Genomic DNA, 20727 nt, shown 5'->3' with positions numbered 1-20727 from the left:
GAGAAGCTTAAAAAGCTGTTTGCTGAGCAGCCAGAGAAATATAAAAATATGGCAGCAGTGAAGTTAACAAGAATGAATCATAGATTCGTAGAGTAGGAAGGGACCCCGAGGGTAATCTAATCCAACCCTCTACAATGCAGGAATCTACGCTAAAGCATCCATGCTGGATGGCCATCCAACCTCTGCTTAAAAACCTCCTATGGGAGTCTGCTTCACTATTAAACAGCTCTTACTGTCAGAAAGCTCTTCCTGATTTTTAGTCAGAATGTCCTTTCTTGTAACTTAAATCCATTAGTTCTGGTCCTACCCTCCATAGCAGGAGAAAACATTCTTGTTCCATCATCCATGTGACAGACTTTAGATATTTGCAGATGGCTATCATATTTTCTCTCATTCTCCTCTTTACTTAGCTAAACATACTCACTTGCTTCAACCATTCCTCAAAAGGCTTGGTTTCCAAACTCTTGGTCATCCTCCTCTGCACATGTTTCAGCTTATCAATATCCTTCTTATATTGTAGCACCCTGAACTGGTCACACTACAGATACGCTCTGACCAAGGCAGAATAGAACGGGACCATTGCTTCCCTTGATCATCACTATGCTTCTATTGATGCAGCCTAGAATAGCATTAGCTTTTTTTGCTGCTGCATCACACTGTGGTCTACAAAGACCCCTAGATCTGTTTCACATGTACTACTGGCAAGCCAGGTGTGCCCCATCTTATATTGGTGCAGCTGGTTATTCCTGCCTAAGTGTAGAATCTTACATTTGTCCTTTGTGAATTTCATTTTGTATGTTCGGGGCCCAGTTCTCCAATCTGTTAAGGTCATATTGAATCCTGATTCTGTCTTCATTTGCATTGTTTACTGCTCCCAATTTGGTGTCATCTGCAAGGGTTGGCTTTCCTGGTTTGCTTTCTTCTCTTCACTTTCACAATGCCATCTAAAAGCTGCACAATTGTAATACAGGAAGCTCCTGCAGCCAATCAGAAGCCCCGCTGGACGTTCGGCTTCCAAAAGAATGTTCGAAAACCAGAACACTCATTTCTGGTTTCTGATCGTTTGGGAGCCGGAACGTTTGACTCCCAAGGCGTTCAGGTGCCGAGGTACGACTGTACTGTTTCTTAAACTCATAGTAGCTCCTTTCCCTGGAGAAAATCCACATGATTGGATCCTGCCTGCTGTTCCCGTGCGCAGTGCTATCCTAAAGGTTCTGAATTGCTGTCTGTGAGCCATAGGAACCCTTTGCCATAGGTGGGAAACTTTTGTTTTACTATTTACAGCTTATTGCCATCGCTGCAGCTGTTAATAATCTGATAATAATTTTCAAATCCTCTGGCACTATAGAGCTTAAATAGCAAAAGAGAACTACAAGCGGATCCATACATAGTCCATATGATCCGCTTGCAGTTCTCACTTGCTGTTTAAGCTCTATTGTGCTACCTGAGGATTTAGAAGTTATCAGATTATTAATTTTTAGTTCAAATGTGTGCTAGAGGAACACGCTTTCCAGTGGTTGTATCCCCCCAGAGGACAGCAATGACGTCTGTCTTGGGGAACCTTCAAGGGTGCCAGCACTTACAAGTTCAGCTTTCTTGGAATAAAGTTCACTGGAGCCTGTGATGTCATTTTGATACATGGCTTTAATTACACATAGATACAACATGTGCATAAGATGAATGGTCTAATTGCATTAACACTGCAACCGATTTTGCTTCCCCTTAGGATTCCAGGCTGTCTTCAGAGCCACAGCTATGGTTTCAACACAGAGAGCAAGTCTTCCCAGCTCCTGACCAGACAAAACCAGCTCCTGGACTGTTTTTCTCGTACCCCAAGAATGACATCCACCCAGGTGAGAGGTGAAAGCCTACCTCTTTCTTCTGGAGGCTTTACTAGTTAGTTGTTTCTGTGGCAACATGGACAACTCTTTAGTCATGTAAAAAGGGTGTTTAATAGGCTTGGCAGAGCCAGTAACTTAACAAAGAGACTTGTTTGACCCTTTCAGCAGTTTCTTGTATTATAGACTCGCATCTAGAAACATATATGGGGGTGGGGATACAAAAAAAATGCTAACTTTTGTGCAAACTTCCAACACTGATATAGGGCAGTTCTTAGGATGAGTTGTGGGTTCTGGGACTTTTCACACCTCACACTCCTTGGCAGTTTTTTCCCCTCTAGATAAAGAGGTGCTGGAACAGAGTTCAGTGTGTTCTGGCTGAAAAAAGCCCTGCTTCTTGGGTAGCTATACCTCTACTTCCTACCAATAAAACTAGCATGATTACTGAATTGTGTTGTGCTAAACCTGTGACTGTTTAAACAGCAATCTTCTGCTAGCAGTATGTATTTCACAGAATTTCAGCTCCCTTCCCTCCCCACTACTAATTGGAGAAGATAAGAGGCAAGGTTGTCCGCCAAATTCACCCACCCACCTAGATTTACACCTTGCAGCGGCACTCCTGCACAGCATGGTAGGTACTGAAGGAAATTCATCGCCCGAGTTAATACAGTATTCTGCCAAGTACTGCTTTGGCTCATTCTATCTCAGCAGCATTTAAATACATTTATATGGAACAGTGGTGTGCCTGAAAGCTAATTTAGGCAGGAGAACAGCACATTTGATGGACAGTCAAATTTTCAGCCGTACACGAGGGCTGCATGTAATTAAAACACACACACACACACACACACACACACACACACTTGTGCTCATCTGAACAGATCCCATCCACAGCAATACAAAGAATGGAATCCAGTTTAATTAAAGCCTGGACCAGGAAGTTTGTTTTCATAGAAAATCTACATCTGAAAATATACTTGTAAATCTGAAAATAATCTTAAACAATAACAGCATTCCCCGACTGGGCCAAGACAGTATTACTGGGCTTGAAAGAAATTCATTAGGTCTTCCTAGGCTTCCAGTTTTCTATTCATCAACAGTGGGATAATAACCAATTAATTTCAAAATGAGGATCCTTTAGGCCAAAAGGCAGGCATAGGTTAATAAAATAAAACAAGAACAAAGTCTCTACAGGTTCTGCTAAATATTACTGGTATTCATGTTCAGAAGTCTCTCGTCACATGGTCTCCACTGAACACACCATCCATACCAAATATCCTACACTGATCAATCTTGTGCATGGAAAATCATGGAAACTATTCCTTGTATCTGGATTCAAGCATCCTCAGTGCTCCTTGCATATCAGACACCTTCTTCCAGATGCCTATTATAACAATTTTGCCCACCAATAGCTCCTTCTGCCAACTTCTTTCTCTCTTTCCATCTCAAAGGAGTCCCCCAAAGTAGTGCGGCTCAGATCGCAGCATCCTTTAGTACTTCCACTTCCTAGCTCAGCCTTTCCCAATCTGGTGCCTTGCAGATGTTGTTGGACTCCAGCTCCCCTCAGCCCAGTCGGTGAGGCCAATGGTCATGGGTGCTGAGAGCTGTAGTTCAAAACATCTGGAATACACCAGGATGGGGAAGGCTGTCTTTGCCACTTGCCTTCCCTCAAAACAGCAGGTATCTCGACCCTAGGCTCTTTATGTGGATTTTAGTACAAGTGGCCATCCCACACTGGACTGCCTTGGCTCTCCTCATGGGTCTGCAAATGTTTAAATGACCACCCTCCCAAAATTAGCACGACTCAGCCCCCCAGAATTGTATAAGCAGCCCCTAATCATCATAGATGCAACAACCAGCAATATTAGACAGCTTTGGCTGGGGAGGGTGGGATATAAATAAATAAATTTTATTATTATTAGTATTATTATCATTATTGAAAGATCTGAAAAAAATAAGACCTGCAAAAACAGAATATGAAACTGTAACATCAGAGTACACCAGCCGCATCCCTGAAAACTCCAACGTCCACCTCCCTCCTTTTGACTGACCCAACCAAGTACAGACATAGGCTGTGTACCCAACACTATGCCTTTAAAGCATCTCACCCTCCCAAAAGAATCATGGGAACTGTAGTTTGTTAAGGGTGTTGAGAATTCTAGCTCCTTGAGGGGTAAACTTCATTTCTCATGATCCTTTGGAGTGATGTGGTTTAAAACTGTGTTGCACACTCCTTCACACTCTCTCTCACACACACGGCAAGCAGAAAGAGATCATAGCACTTCCAGCTGCACGCAAGTAACCTGGGTGCTGTGGGAAGGAAACCTGCATGGAGAACCCAGAGATTTTCCAGGAAAAGGATCACGAGTCTTACTATGGCACTATGGAAACAATGCCTTTATGCAGACAAGTCTCATGACACTTAAACAGTACAATTATATTCACGTCTCCAGGGGGAACCAGTGCTTTAAAGAGAGGGTGGGGACATGTGGGCCACACGTACAGGAACAGAAGCTGCCAACAGCAGATTCACAGCAGGCAACCTAGCAATGATATATTTAGATTTTAAAAAGGGTGACACATTGCAGTTAGCTCCCAGGCCCCTGCTTCAGAAAACACCACCTTATCTACAGAGATTTCAGGCATAGGTTCATGGCACGTCCCCTTGTAGCATCTAAGGGGCTAAGCCCATGAAATGTCTTCTCCCCCTACCTGCCTCAGGACCATATGGACCCAATCCTAGGTAGATCAGTACTGAAGTGAAGGGGCTGCATGAGGAGTGATAGCTCCATGGAAAATGTACAGATTCAACATACACAAGATCTTTTGGTACTGTCTTCCAAGGAACAGCTAAGAAGGGACGTAATGTGCACCTAAGCAAGCGCACACAATTCCCGAGGCAGATTTTAGAAGGGTCTTAAATCAAACAACAGTTCAGGTCTGTGGAATTCATCCTGTTTCCACTGAAGCCCAAAGTTTACACATGTCTCATCACACAGCTGCTTGACTTCAACTTTTTATTATTATTACAAACGTATATTATTTTTGTTTAAAAAATTCACACTGAAGCAATTCAATTTAATTACAACAAAAAATAAAAATGATGTAATGAACAAAAAGCATAGTTTTAACAGTCTTCTGGGACATTATGGAAACAGTAAATGCTTTATGAGGGCAAAGCCTGACAGTTCAGTGTCTTGTAACTGCCCAGCAGATTTGATGGACTTGGTACTGAACCTCTCCCACTGCAGGGCAGGAGGTGAGGTGAGCTGGGCGGCAGCAAGAACTGGACTCCCACAGTGACATCCTATCCTATATTTGCGCCACTTAAGCTAGTTCAAGGTTAAGCATATTCGGCAGTTGCTAGATAGCTGCCAGATTCTTACACTTTCACTTCAGCAACATAGCCAGTTGAGATCAATGCTTGGTGACAGCAAGGAAGAATGACTGACCTCCAGACAGAAGCAGGAAAGGGCCTGTATGTGTGTGTATGTCTTCAATGGGGCTGGAGGTGTACTTTCTAGGACTCCCCTACATTGTTGACTTGAACGTAATTATCCTAGCTTGAGCACCCCATGAAATCCCAAGAAGTGAGAGTACAAATCTGGATTTGGAAGGGTTTCATTTTAATTTTGCAAAACTCAGCAGCCACTATAAAGTACACTGCCATATGTGGGGCATCACTGTTGAGCTGAAGTTGCATAAGAGAGGACACAGAACTATATAATAAAGACACAAGAATAGAAGATGAATATGTGAAATTATATATAAAAGAAAACTTATGGCAGGCACCCTTCCACAGTGAGGAAATACAACTAAAAACCATTTTAAAAGCATACTACATGACAGATATAAAACATTATTTAAACTGCTGTTAAAAAGGGACACCTTCAGTCCACATTGTGTAATACTTTTTAGTGTCTACACAAGACAGATTTTCTTTAAAAAATTAAATAGTATTAATTTACTACTAAATATTTAGGAGATAACAGTGCATTAAGGACTTTCCCCCCATAAAGCAATACACATCGTTCTTGTGTGGCAAAACATATAGATTACACATGGACTTTATGTACAATATGTTTCTTTTATCTTAAAACAGTTATTGTTGCTTAATGTTGCTTAAGTACCATCACTGAAGATTATGAAGGGGAACTAAGCTTATTATGTTTATATAAAATATCATACATAATCAAATACTTCAAGCTTCCACCTCCCCAACCTCAGGATGTCCTCCCATCCTTCCCACCCCAGCCCCACCCGAAAAGATACAGTGTCACAGATATAGAGTGCAGGACTTGCAGCTTTCACAAAATTCTTCCTTCATTATGCAGTCTATGCTACCAATACATTTCATCACTGCTTTGCTAATCCTATTTCTTTGCTCCTTTTCTCTGAAAGCTGAGAAGAGCAACATTGTAAGAATGAGGCTTGAGCAGCTGTTTCCCAAAGTAGCAAGACAGAAACCAACCAAGGTCGATTCCATGTCCACTTCTAAGAGCCAATGAGATAGGAAAGAGAAACTTATTATAGGTGACGTCAAAGCTGCACATGCTAGTAAGAATGAGTTGACAGAGCTGCACAGTTATGAAAATGTCCATGTTCTGTGTTTCCATAACATACAATATATGATTTGTTTTACATTACATTTTTGTTTCATGAAATTCCCCCTGAAACAAAGCTACCTCACCTTGGCTCGCCTTAGCCCTGCAGTACGTGAGACACTCATTTATTATACATATAGCTCACTGCAATAGGCCAAGTATGCCCCAAAAAGCCAAAATACAAATACAGAATGAGTGCAGTAAACATTTCAGAAGTGTAAACCTATACTTTCATCTATTCCCCTGCCAATGCTTATTTGGAAGGCCATGAAGTATTACTTAGCACAGCTACATTTGTGTGTACAGACACCATGGGGAAGTGGGGTATAGCAAGCAAGCAATTTGCAACTATCGTCAGTACAGACAACGATCATGGCCATCCTTCTAGGGGACTGGAAGCTCATGGAGATAAAGCACATTCAAGACAGGTTGTCACACTGCATGCACAGAGGAACCCACACTCGGACAGAGCTTGCCGCAGATGCTGGGCTGTAACAAACAGGAGGTTGGGGGACAGAGCAACAGAGGGAGAAGAGGAAAATGAGCAATTCACAAGCCAATCAAAATAAAGTTAAATCTCCTAAGCTGCTCACCAAACATTAGCTTGGGTGCAGGAAGACATGGAGCCGGTAGAACATTTTCACTGAAAGCTGGTGCAAAAGAAACATTACTTCAGTAAAACAAAACTAGTGTAAGATACATGATGCATAAATGTATGTTTGTATCAAATGGAATACTTTTTGTTTTGTCCCCCTGTTATGGGTATGCTATGATGAATTAATTTTTGGCTCTCTCCAGAGAGCCAGTTGGTATCAACAGCAAATGGAACAATGTCAGTGACTAGACAACTGAGCTTAACATCAGCTGACCTTTTAAAGTTTAAAGTGGAATCACACACAGTCCTGGGATAGGATAAATGCATTACTCGTGGGATTAAAATAGTTTCTCCCTCAAGAAAACTGGCCCATCCCCTTGTTAGTTTACTGCAATCTTAGTGCAAAGATTTGTTGATTTTTATATCAATTCAGATCAGAACACAGAGTGGGCATGAGCTCCTGCTAGACAGCAGGGGTAGGGCAGATCAGGATCTATTGGTAGATATGTAGATAGCAGATTAGCAAGAGTTTGTGATTACCAGTTGTTTAATAACAACAACAATATAACATTTCCCAAACACATTAAGCTTGTGAAATGTTAACTAGAAGTAGACTTTTGTGTGAAAAGACTATGAGCTCAGTCCTGTGCTGGTACAGAAAACACATTTGTAAGCTCAGAATGCTCAAAGGCACTCTTCCTTTAATTTTAACTATATGGCTCTGGCTGATTTTGGGGTTCCAGTAAAAATTAAAGTAGATTCAAGAAGCCTGAAGTCTGCAAACCCCCTGCTATACCATGTAAATGCTTATAAATGCATATATCAATAACTGGCTCCTCCCTGTACCTCTTAAGTATTATAACAAATACAGGGTGCTGCATGTATATTCTAAAGTTTATGCCTCTTCCATTTTAGTGCAATAAAGTCAGAGGAGCTAAAACCATTCTGCACCAAGATAACCTGAATTCCACACAAGAAAAAGCTGGATTCTGCAGTTTGTATAAATACTGCAAATTAGCAGACATGTTGGACAATGTATTTTGCATTTGCTAGTGATGGGGAAGGGAAGCCACTAATGGGCACTCAAGATTTAACCCTTGAAAATCCTATTCAGCTCCACTTCCTCACCATCTAGCATTTCACTAAGCATTGCTGACAAACTTTATGCCTATCTTCATACTCAGAAAGGCAATAAACCTGTTCTTTTTTAAAGAGACGGGGGGGGGGCTCAGAATCACAAGATGCAGAACTGCAGAAGATATACAGCTTTTACTAGCTGTATTTCTGGGCCTCTTAAAAACAAACAAAAACAAAACAAAACAAAGGGAGATGCCTCAAAGTATGGTCTCTAATCACAGGTACTTGATACTGAGTTTGATATACAGATCTACTTGTGAAAGCGACCAGGCAGAAGGGGACTGAAGGATAGCTTCAGACTCTTAATCTCATGACCGTGGTCTTGAGCCCCACACTGGGTGAAATATTTCTGCATTGCAGGGAAGTGAACTAGATTAATTTTGTGGTCCCTTTCAACTCAACAATTCTATGACCTATGACTTTCTTGTCCCCTCTTCTCCTCAGTAGCCCTTGAAGCACCCCTTAAAATATGAGTAGATGCCTCTGTCTGAGCTTCTGTGAGCTCCCTCTTCCATCTCGGACCCTTTGCCAGAACCACTCCACTCAGCTAAGTGCCATGATCCTCAGAGGAGAATATTCAGGGGTGCCCCGACCTAGTGGGGAGAGGATGGGATAGTCAGTTTCTGCCTACACCTTCCATAGGTGGATCCTTAGATCCAACCCAATGGCTCTCCAGTATTATGCTCTGGTGATAAGCTGACATCTCCTCTGTCAGCTGCCTATCCAACATCCACAATATGTCTGACCTTAGGAAAACAGTCGTTTCAGTACAGCCTCACTTACCTAGCACTTAACCAATTTAGGTTAATCACAGCAGTTGGTAAGATAGCAAAACATGCATTTTCCCACATGAGAAGCCTAAGCACTTCCAAGACATTGCTCAACGACTTCAATATTTGATCTGGTTCAAATGGATAATGAAGGTTAGTAATAGCAAAAATAAAAATGGCTTGTCCAGGTTCATGATTGCAAGTGTCCTGCAAGTAGGCAGCAGTTCATGCCACAAATGTGCTAGTCTCTTAAGGTGCCACAGCACATTTTGCAAGTTACAGAACCATCCACATTTAGCAAACAAAACTTAGAAGGTAAAACATATACTAAAAAGATGCTCTGTCCCTCTTCACAGCCCCCCAAAGTAGTAGCACAGTCTCCTTGTTTGCCCTTTTTCTAGTTGATGCTAAACTCCTAGGGCAGAGTTCCGAAAAACAGATAAACATTGGAGAAGACACCATTGCATGTACGAAAAACTGCTAGAGAAGACACCATAGCATACTCTTGTCCTACTGGAGCCACAGAAGAGTTTGCCTTCCACTTCACTGTTATGCCTTAATTTAAAGCAAAGCTTAGGTTAACCCACTTGGAAGATAATGGCAAATGATCTATGGGAGCTCATCTGAATAATAAAAACAAACATTCATAATCTTCTGTTTGGTGTTCAATCCAAACACATAACATGTAATAGTTGCTGCAGAGACTTGGGTTGTATATTTTTCTTTTCTTTTCTTCTTCTTTTTTTTTAAAGACCTCATCTGAAAACTAGACTAATAAAAAAGGGAATAATAAAATACTCTGGAACAGTAAAATCTGCTGTTCTTGACATCCATGAGCAAAACAGTAATATCCTGTGAAAATAACATAGTGCTTTTAAAAGGTGCATTATACCTGTATAGCTAAACGGGTTTGCCTAGTAAAAAACTAACTATATACAAGCTTGAAAAGCCTGGGAGTTCAACGTTTCAAAACTTTAAAATCCTGGTAAAGGGATTTGAAAAAGATAAGATTTATGGCAATTACTACAACACAAGAAAGGTGCACCAGGAATCCTTCAAAAATTCCATAGGTTAAAGAAGTTTAAGTGCTGGGTTCAGATCAGACGGTTTCATTCGAGTAACCACAATGGAACGCATGCGAAAGCAAGCTGAGGGGAAACTTCACAAGAATCTCCTTTATGGCAAAAAAAAGGATAAAAAGGTCTCTTGTCTCAAAACAATTAGTTAATAAAAGTTCTCCTTTTATAATCGTTAACTTTAAAATCTGCATCACAGTTTTGCATTTTTGGTTCTTCTCATGGTTATGAACTTCATATTGCTGGAGTCTGCCAACTGCTAGTTCATTCCTTTCTAACACCGTCTATGTGCTCTCCTCAGTATCGGTGCGACTGGTGAGACTGATGGTACTGAGAGCTCTGCTGAGATGATGTAGAATAGCCCATTGTACTCTGGGACTGAGAAGATCCCTGAATGTTGCTTTGGTAACTCAGGCGTGAACTGGAGTGCTAAAGGAGGGAGGGAAACAAAACATGTTAGAACATTTGGGTGGGCAGGAATTGCTCCAAAATGATTTTTCAAAATGTTAATGCTGATGATCCCTGTCTTTTCTCTCAGATAGATTTACACTGGGCAGGGAAACGAGACAGGGATTTATACTGTCTGCTCCCCCCACCCCCACTTTTTTTCTTCTTCTTTACTAATAGAATGTCTGGATTATTGCTATTGAACAAAACATATGGTTGGATCCAGAGAACTCTACTCATGCAGCGGGGTGGTTCCTGCCTCCCCGTTTTTGCCTTGTGCAATTTCCTCACACACACCCTAACACAGAAAGCCTGGCCAAATGGCCAGGGATTATCTACAATTATGTGGAACACGGCATGGAGGGATCCGCAGAAATCACTTGGTGGAACTTCTACAGGAGGTCTCGGTATACAATTAAGAGATTATAACAAGGAGGTATAAATCTACACTGTTAATACTGTTATCACACAAACACTGCACAGGAGCTACTGTAGATTTTAAAAAGCTATACTGTACAGAAGTTTTATTTTAGACAATGAACCAAGAAAAGGTTCTATGTGATTATGATGCTCCAGTTAATGATAGCAAGAGACAGCTTACTATATGCAGTTATACCTAGATTTCATGACTTGGAAGCCAGAGGTATTTCTTTTTTATAGCAAAAAAAGCTTTACTGAAATAACAAAATTGAATTATTGGGGGAAAGGAATCAATAGAGTCATACAGCAAAAATAAGGTCAAAGTCTATCAGCCGAAAGGGCAGCTTGTGATGTTCTAATTATTTATTTCATTCATTTATTGCAATATCTTCAGAATTTCTAAGCAGTTTACTTCAAGGTTTACAATATGAAATGACAAGATTGGCTGCAGTTTATCAAGTAAGAAACACTGGCTTTATGATAGACTGATGTCACCACACCACTAAAAGCAATTCTGTGGTTGCAATTGATAAACAAACATACTACGAGTATGACTAAACATTCAGAAATGAAGAGTTATGTCTCAAATATCAATCTTGTGATGGATCTGTTGTGTGCTGCAAGAATAAGGAATTTCCTTCCATTAATGGAAGTCTTAAAATATGGCAAATGGCAGAAGGGGATAAGAATGAGAAAGGGCTATAAAGATAACAAATACATACAAAACCAGTTCCTGTTTATTTAATATTGGAATAAGAAGCATAATTATTCTGTAAATTTATACTGGTTTAGTTACTTAAATGATATACAGTAGTATTTTTTAAAAAAAGTTTCCAATATTAATCTTTTTCAGTGTGGTTTTCAAAGCCTACTTTTTCTAATTTACTTTCTTCAAGATGGCAAGCACCACTGTATATAACCCACTTGTTCAGAGCAGCATAGCATGCTTGGGAAACCATATAAATGTTCAGCCAAGACCAGCACAACTGATGACTCAACAAGCTGAACACAGGACATCAGCCTTGGGACAATATTCTTCCAAGGGTCCTATAAACTTTCTGTATTCAGCTTGGATAGGTAGCATTATATGTCTGGTAAGCTTAACTGGGTATCTTAAATCACATGCTCAGCAAGCGTGGCAAGGCAGAATAGGGTAACAGGAGATGCTACAATAAATCTGAAATATTATTTCTCCTATCCCCTCCAAACTGCATTGGCAACTTATGCATGTTTTGAAACTGTATTGAAATAACCAGCTATTAAGGCAGATCAAATCTTCTTAACTAGGTCCTTTCCTTACCTCCAATTAACATAAAAATGAGAAGGCCTAATAATATTAGTATTCTACATAAATATAGGAGGGAAATTCACAGATCTTCATATTAAATCTAACCTTTCAACGAAATAACTGCTCTTCACCATTTATTTTTCTGTTTTTGATAGTAAAATGTCCTACCAAAGCTTCTATGGAGGAAGCAGAACAAAACAAATTCTGTGGCACCAACTGGGATTAATGTAAACTTATAGATGATTCCAGAATAGAGAATGAATAATTGGCCTGGGTATCAAAGCAGAGATCCAAATTCTTCAAGCAGTGTTTGAGTGACATTTCAATGTCTTTCCTGCAGTCTGATTCCAGGAATGCATGCACTGGCAGCTCAGCCATAAATTTTCGAATACATCTAAAGGTACAATGTTCACTTAATGAAAAGACCATTATCCGTGAAAGCTAATATACGCTACCAGTTTTGTATGATGATGCTATCATATGACTGTTGTTGCAATTACGCCTCAAAAAGGTCATGTGGATTTAGCTGTCTGCTAAAGATGATTCACATAACCCTAAGTGAATATGCACTAAACTAGGTCATATGAATGTCTTACAACATATCCCCAAATTGTTGATCACTGTCAGCCTTTGATGAGCTGACTGAATCCTTGTCCTCAATGCAGCAGTTTGGATGTAAGGCTGCTAACTCTTTCATGCCCTCCAGGCTCAACAATATTGAAATTTAGCAGACAACGCTTTCCCAGCATAATGGGGGCGGGGGTGGAATCCACCTCCTTAATTCACATGTGTTAGGCTGCTATTAAAGGATGTAGGAAAACAACCAACAAATGGCACAGTGACCTGATCTGGGTGCATGACTGCTTTGGTGCAGATGGGTAGGAAATCTGTGGTCCTTCAGATGTTGTTGGATGATAATTCCTATCATACCTGACCACTGGGCATCTTGGGTCGGAGTTGGAGTCCAACAACATTTGGAGAGTTCTCCATCTCTGCTACAACCTAAAAGTTCACCACGCGGCTCAAATGTGACAAAGGGCAACTGGCGCTACAGCATGTTCCAAATGAACAAAAACCGTACCTGATAATCCGAAGGTATGACAGGCCCGCCTGAATTAGTGCCTGAAGGCCCTATGCGTGGTTTTTTATTTGGAGGCACCTGGTTGAGGCTGGAGTCCTGGCTGTGCTGGAGACCTGCCCCAGTACCGCCACCTCCTGCTCCACCTCCCCCTGTAGTTCCATTTGTCTGGGTGCTGTTCTGCTGCTGCTGAGGTGCTGCTTGCTGCTGAGGTGCTGTTTGTTGCTGATGTTGGTTCTGCTGCTGTTGATTCTATGAGATTGAACATGGGAAGGAAAGCCAGAGTTTGGATGAGTATGTTTTAGCAATTTCTTCAGTCCACACAAATTTACACAAGATTGTACTGGCTATGAATACTGTTTATATACTGTTGTCAAGGGCGCTTCACAGCCAAAGGAATGCACATGGCAGATACTGTAAACTCTTTATTGTCAATGATAATATAGTTGTTTCTACAGTTCTGGAGACCTACGCGCACCAATCTAGCATCTAGGCAGCTATTCTGGGGTCTGAGCCCTATGGAGCAGCTGCCGTAATAGGGGAACCCTCCCCCCCACCAGTTTATGTACCTTCCTCAGAGGCTATGCCTGCATAGAAGCTTCCATTGCTCATTCCTTTTCAATTCCCTCCTGGTTCTGGGACACAGAGGTGCAAAAGAGGGTGGGGAAGCAGATGGCCTCACATTTGCCTGACCTGCCTCTTCCTCCTGTTGTTCCGCCCCATCCTGTGCTCCACCCTCCAGCACAGCAAAAGCATCTTAGAAGCAAACTAGCTCACTCTTCAACTTCTTCCCTTGTTTGTAACACCTGAGCTCAATTTTTGTAGGATTTCCATAGCATTACATATAAAGTGGGGTTAATAGTGAGAAAGTAAGAATTAAACAGCCACTAAAAAAAAGAAGCTTTGGTGTCAATTTCTTTTCCCATGTCTCTCAGTGTAATAAAGGGGTTTCATTGTTTATAATCAGAAGGCTGAACAAAAGGCAACACAAAGCAAAAGGAATTTCCACCACCAAGGATACAAAACTCTGTTTTACCACTGCGAGAAGTTACAATTGAAACCATGCTTGTGCTTTTATTGCAAAAGAGGACATGTCACTATTCAATGGGACCAACCAGCCAGGACTACAGTTTGCAATTGTTCATCAGGTTGATGGCCAAAGGAATGTGCTCTTGGCCAAAGATCAAAGTAGTTGACTGAAATGTAGCCCTGTGAACCAGGGGTAAAAGGGAAATTGGTTTATTTGCTTTTGTTAACACCTGAAATGATTAAAGGCCATTTTAGACCGAGGGGGGTGGGAAATCTTGTAACAAGAATTAGCTTGAAAATATATGACCAAACATGCATATCCTAAACTAGCTGTTGGGGATGCTGGGTGCTTCATCATGTCTCCTACTCTTTCTGCTTGTGGCTACGTGATTGGAAATAGCCAAGTGCTGGGGGTCTCCTGGAGATCTAAGAAGAAGAAGAAGAAGAGTTTGGATTTGATATCCCGCCTTTCACTCCCTTTAAGGAGTCTCAAAGCGGCTAACATTCTCCTTTCCCTTCCTCCCCCACAACAAACACTCTGTGAGGTGAGTGGGGCTGAGAGAGTGTGACTGGCCCAAGGTCACCCAGAGGCTGCATGTGGAGGAGCGGGGACGCGAACCCGGTTACCCAGATTACGTGACTACCGCTCTTAACCACTACACCACACCACTTACCCACATCCAATTGGGTAAGCCAAGAGTATGGACAATAGCTCTGGCTAAAAAAACTAGCCTTTACGGGAATGCTGCTAAGGGAAAATCAGTTCCCTTCTCATTTTACAACACTGAGCAGCCCTTCATTGAATATATGTGGCAGGAGGATTGTGCAAAGAAGCCACCCCAAACGTATGGAAGAATATGGAATCTTATGGACTAATTTAATTTGTGTCAACTCTGCATTCTTTATTTTATGAAGGTCTGTGGACACCAAAGTCCTCTTGTTGTATGTGTTTTTGTAAATGGAAAATCAATCAAAACACTTAAACAAAAAACCACCCAAGTCAAGGCCCTCTGCTACCCAGAATATAGGGCATAAAGGGCTGGAGGGAAATTTCTCATCAACTGAAAGATATCATCATCAGATGATTAGAGCTAAAAGCATCCTCTCTTGCTTCCTCCAGCCATGTGTTACTAAATTAGCCGTTCAAGATAAATCAACCCATGCCCCTGTAAAGGATCAGGCGTGAAAATGCTACATATTTTAGAAATGTCCCATGACACTGTGCTGGGATAGTCTTGACCAGGAATGTGTGTCTGATACAACCCCCTGTGTTCTGTCAGTGTTTCTGCCAAAGAACCATATTTTCTTCTTTACTGTTAGTTGAGTAATATTTGAACTATACCTTATCCCCCTTCTCCTCAGGTTCATCCTCATTGAGAAATTCTCGTTTTGGGTAAGGAATCTGGCAGCCAGCAAAAACACTGAGGCAGAGAAAGAAAACATTGAGGGTGTTATCCTTCAATCTTGCATTTATTTAAAAGTACTACAATCTTAATGACTTCATTTGGAAATAATACAAAACTACAGTTTAGTGTTCCACAAACAAGCTTTGGCTAATGAATTTCACAACACACACACCTTGCCAAGCATGGATGTGAAAACGTTGGATTTTTTTTTAGTTCATTTTAAGCTACCTCTGATTACTCATTGGTCATGTTGGGATGTCGTCATAAACTGTGTTTTATCATGATGGAAATGAGCCTCGTTTCCCTCTGGGCTTACATGTTCTTCTCGTGATGTGGCTGTGAGAAATTTGGGAACATTCACTTCCATTTTTTCTTAACCACAGCTTTTCATATTGTCCAAATCTGACAAAGCTGTGTTTAATCTTAACCATAGTTTGGAGCAAGTCCACTTCAAACCATGGTTCATACGCTAGTGTGTTTCAAGCTACAGTTAATATTAACCACAGTTTAGGGGTGAAGGGTCAACTTTCCACTGCAGCTGCATTGTTCAAGAAGGTTGCATTGCCCCAATACTTAGGCTTGAAAAAATGCATTATATTTAAAAATGTCCTCCATGCTTTGTTGTTTAGGCGTTTAGTCGTGTCCGACTCTTCGTGACCCCATGGACCAGAGCACACCACGCACTCCTGTCTTCCACTGCCTCCTGCAGTTTGGTCAAACTCATGCTGGTAGCTTCAAAAACACTGTCCAACCATCTCGTCCTCTGTCGTCCCCTTCTCCTTGTGCCCTCCATCTTTCCCAACATCAGGATCTTTTCCAGGGGTTCTCCATGCTACAAATAGGCTTAAAGAAAGCCCCACTACAGGAACTGATAGAGTGCTTTTTTTCCAACCATGCTCTGCTATGGCTTCCGACCAAACCAAGAAACTATGGGAAGTATGCCTCATTGAACTCAATGGGACTTACTTCAGGAGTAGGACTATACCATTGGCTGTGCTGTATAAAAATGAAGCTTATGTTCAGAGGAAAAACCTGTAAATAATGCATAACCCATCATGTTTGCAAGTTCTCTTCACTTTTACTAAATTTGATAACTCATAGGGAAATCTCTGTCCATTTAGTGAACTGCATCATCAAGCTGACTGTCTCCTGGAAAAGGCAAGTGATCAAATGTAAGTTTTTCTTTTTTTTATCCCTTGCACTCAGCTATTCCTTACTGAATGGAGAAAGCATACTTTCACTTGGTACGTAAGTAGGTGTTTCAGGGATATAGGCAGACAAAAATTTTGCCTTGCAAACTATTTAGACATATTTATTTTTATATATTCACAGGGCACACAGATAGCCAAATTTACCGTTAACAAGAAGGGGAAAGCTCTAAAGAAGGAAAGGGTTAGCAGAGAGACATACTCTGACGTAGGCAGTGGGTCCTCTTGGAAGTAGGGATCCTGCAAAGCTTGCTCTGAGGTAATTCTTTTTGTAGGATCCATAGTGAGAAGTTTTTGAAGCTGTGTAGCACAATATTAGAGAAAGTAAGTTCATATGAATAGCACTCACTGGGTTATTTGCCAAAATACCAAGTATTAAATGGTAACTAAATCAAAGAAAAACTTAGGATTTCATACACAGAATGCTGCTTATCTTTATAGTGACACAAAAATTGTGGTTAATACATGATAACACACACCCTCAGTTTGTATCATTTGTAATTCAGAAGGCAAGACTTTTCAGGAGAAGAAGAAACTTAGTTGTCTCTCCTGTGTCTACAATAAGATGTCATAAAAAGTTCAGAACAAAAGTCTATCTCGTCTAGCATCTCGTTCCCCTCAGTGGGCATCCAAATGCTTCTGGGAATCCCACAAGAGGAGGAAGAAAGCAACTTTACTTCTGCACGCCAGGAACTAATATTCAGTAGGGCAACCAGCAATGTCACCTTTGAGTTTCTTTACTCTTGGATGATGACATTTGGAACTGGTGGCTCGTTAATTTTTAGTCAGTCCTAAGACTTTAGGGCTAATTGAAAAAAATGAGTCAGTCAGGCCAATAACATTAAGAACACCAAAAATAAAAGAACAGAAAACAGATTTTAAAAAGTATTCAGGGCTCAAATCTGTGCATCTTTATCCTCATTTTCTGTCAGAAAAAGGGACGCCTGTAATCCGATACACAGATTTCCTGGGAGGAAGACCAACTGAACTCTACAGGAATTTATTTTTGAATAGACGTATATGGAACTGTGCTTATTATTTTACAAAATAAGCAGTCTTCAACAGCACTATGAGATGGGCAGCGTAACTTACCAAAAGAAATACTTTGCTATCAGGCTTAACTTTGTGTTTTTCCATATATTTTATGAGGCTACTATTGGCATACCTGAAAAACCCAACAGAAAAACATGTTTTAAAAGAGTAACACATTAACAAAATCATAGAAATGTATGTAGTAATTTACATTCCAAATAACACTTTCTGAGTTTTTTTTTAATTTACTGAGACAAATGATGTACTGCAAGGCAGGTGGTGGTATTTTGTTTGTGTCTCATGAATATCTTTATTCAAATATGTAAACACAGATATGGCAGTATGTTTTATTATGGGGTGTGAGGTAAATGGTATTGGTATTTATTGGGTATGGGATATGTTAAACAAATGCAGGGGTGACTGACTTGTCACAAAATTCCTACATTTATCAATCTGATTAATTGATATCCCATTTTTTAACTGAGGTTCAAGGAAGCTAAAAAGACCACAAAACACATAAATAATACAAAATATAAACAGTGGCAAGAGATAGAATTGAAGCTTAAACCAGGATACAGAAAAAACATAAAAACAGAAGAATGAATATTGAAGGCTCGTCATCATACAGACTCATACTACTCTGCCTAGAGTAACCACATGGAGTCCTCAGCCCCAGGCAGCATGGCTAGTAGTCAAGGATGAGGAAGTTGTAGTCCAACAACACGTAGAGAGCACAATTGTTGACTACCCTTGTACTAAGCAACATGTTACATATAAATGAAGTCAATAAAAAGTTGGCCCTAATAATAATATTTTAAAAGCATAATTTTGGTCCTAATAATAATATTTTAAAAGCATGATTTTGGTCCTAATAATAATATTTTAGAAGCATAATTGCCATTAGTCAATGATACATAGCACTTACGTTGTTCTCCTAAAGTCCTTTTGAAGTGTAGGATATTCTGGCATCTTCCTAATGTCTTCCCAGTCTTTATCTTTGACAAGAAAAAGCAATTTGAAAATTTATTGAAGGATAAGAAGATACACTGTACACAAAATAATGCATTTTTACTCCCCGGTAATATAAGACTCTAATTTACTGGGAGTGGGCAGAAATCAAATAAAGGATTTTGCATGGGGCTCCTTCATAACATTAAATTACCTGCAGGAAATCCCATTACACTGAATATGCGATCAAGTTGATCATGATGAAAAGGATTGCTTGTTTTGATGTCTTCCTGACGACAATGGAAGATAGGTTCTGAAGTCAATAGCTCAGCAAATATGCAGCCAATGGCCCATATATCTAGGAAAGAAGATCACATGTGGAATCTAGGTATCCTCATTTATTTTTTCACTGAAGTAAGATACTTTTAATGTTCATCACAAAATGATATGATTAAATATATAGCAAAAATGGATAAACAAAAATGGCATAGTTGTGATGCAACTAGATGAAACAAAATGCCATGTAAATTCCACATGAATACAGTACATACTTTCATAATCAGATATTGTACAAAACTGATTCAAAGCAGAAAAACTATTATGTCTGATGACAAACAAAAGCTATTTTGTTGACTATCTAAAATTACATTCGAACAAACTCAAGCAAGAATTTTCTGCAACATTTCAAACTTCTTCAAGCAAATTATGAATGCCAGCAATGATTATCAACCCTCGTTTTGGAATTTCCCAAAGGAGGTTGTTTAGGGTGGGTTAGATGGGAAGGGTGCATATAATGATGAAGAATCAAACAAATTATTTGGCCCAAAGGTACTTTCATGACAGTCACATGAAGAAGTTTCTATTTATATAAAATTAGCCCAGGGCATTTCTGGTTGAAAGGAGACTGGTTGAGCTGTGCTGGGGAAGGGTGTGGAGGAGCTGAAACATACTGCTGCGATTGTCCCCCTGAAGGGCCACCAGGAGTGTCAAAGATGACAAGAGAGCTTGTAGAATTGGAAGCTACAGTCACTGTCTAGAAAACTCACGTGCTGTGCATGAGAGTAACACTCTTACCCCTATCGTATGTCCCACAGCAATGGGCATTCAGAAGTACGCAGCATCAGAGCACAGAGGTGACATTTAGCTATCATGACTGGGAGTTGTTCAAAGAACTATCCTCCATGAATTTGTTTAACCCTCATTAAAACATACTCATACTTGCACACTGTGAGCAAACCTTATTGAACCCAGTGGGACTTTCCTGGGTTAACAGGTATAGGATTCCACTCTTAGCCAGGAGCAATCAGCTGCTGCCAGCACCATTTTCTAGCAGTCATTTAAATCAAACTATGTTGTGTGAAGACTTTCCTTTATTTGTCCCAAATCTATAGTATTCTGAGGGAGAGAGAAATTCTCTTGTATTACTTTAGCATCACTATTCCTAGCTTTATTAATGCTGTCTGCCATCATCACCCCTCCTGCCCAAATCCCTCAGGAGAGACACAATATCATCATGTAGTGTTCCCCACATCCAAGGGCTTTTTTTTGGGGGGGGGGGTAGCAGCTACTAGCCAGTGACTGCCAGATAAAGCTTCAGAAATTAGCACTCAATCCTTCCCCCCCCCCCCATCTTCTGGAGGTGTTTGGTTTTCCCATCCAAAATTTCAACTCCAGATTTCTCATGAGGACTTTCAGGTGAGCGCTAAATTATTTTTGAGCTTTCTTTGAACTTTAATAGGAGCATTTATACAAAAAAATCTAGCAACTAACTAATCATGGCTTGCACTTGTTAAGCATTAAGATAATAAAGCAGGGTTATTTGCTTGAAGTTTAATCATAAATTTAGAATGA

General features: G+C 40.4%; 2 protein-coding genes across 8 annotated transcripts in view; one reads left to right on the top strand and one right to left on the bottom strand.

The window, feature by feature from the left end:
* Positions 1-20727, top strand: part of LOC310674516 (uncharacterized protein) — a 61136-nt gene that overhangs the window by 26091 nt on the left and 14318 nt on the right. For 3 of the 7 annotated variants that reach the window (XM_083433786.1, XM_083433784.1, XM_083433789.1), the window contains exons 2-3: positions 1727-1853; positions 16810-16860. In XM_083433786.1, the coding sequence (XP_083289912.1) occupies positions 1727-1853; positions 16810-16860 (178 nt within the window). Of the gene's footprint in view, positions 1-1726; positions 1854-6239; positions 6480-16809; positions 16861-17020; positions 17198-20727 lie in introns of those variants that run through there. The other 4 variants (XR_014509624.1, XM_083433787.1, XM_083433788.1 and 1 more) reach the window with 3 other exon arrangements.
* The window catches only part of CDK19 (cyclin dependent kinase 19), a 75543-nt gene continuing 59657 nt past the window's right edge, over positions 4842-20727 (bottom strand). Inside the window, 7 exon segments of the mRNA XM_083433775.1 lie at positions 4842-10449; positions 13257-13505; positions 15625-15703; positions 17099-17196; positions 17989-18061; positions 18854-18923; positions 19091-19234. Coding sequence (XP_083289901.1) covers positions 10318-10449; positions 13257-13505; positions 15625-15703; positions 17099-17196; positions 17989-18061; positions 18854-18923; positions 19091-19234 — 845 coding nt within the window. The 3' untranslated portion in view covers positions 4842-10317.

The sequence above is a fragment of the Podarcis tiliguerta genome (genome assembly GCF_965153285.1).
Source record: "Podarcis tiliguerta genome assembly, chromosome: 3".
NCBI lineage: Eukaryota > Metazoa > Chordata > Lepidosauria > Squamata > Lacertidae > Podarcis > Podarcis tiliguerta.
This window is presented reverse-complemented; position numbering and strand designations above follow the sequence as displayed.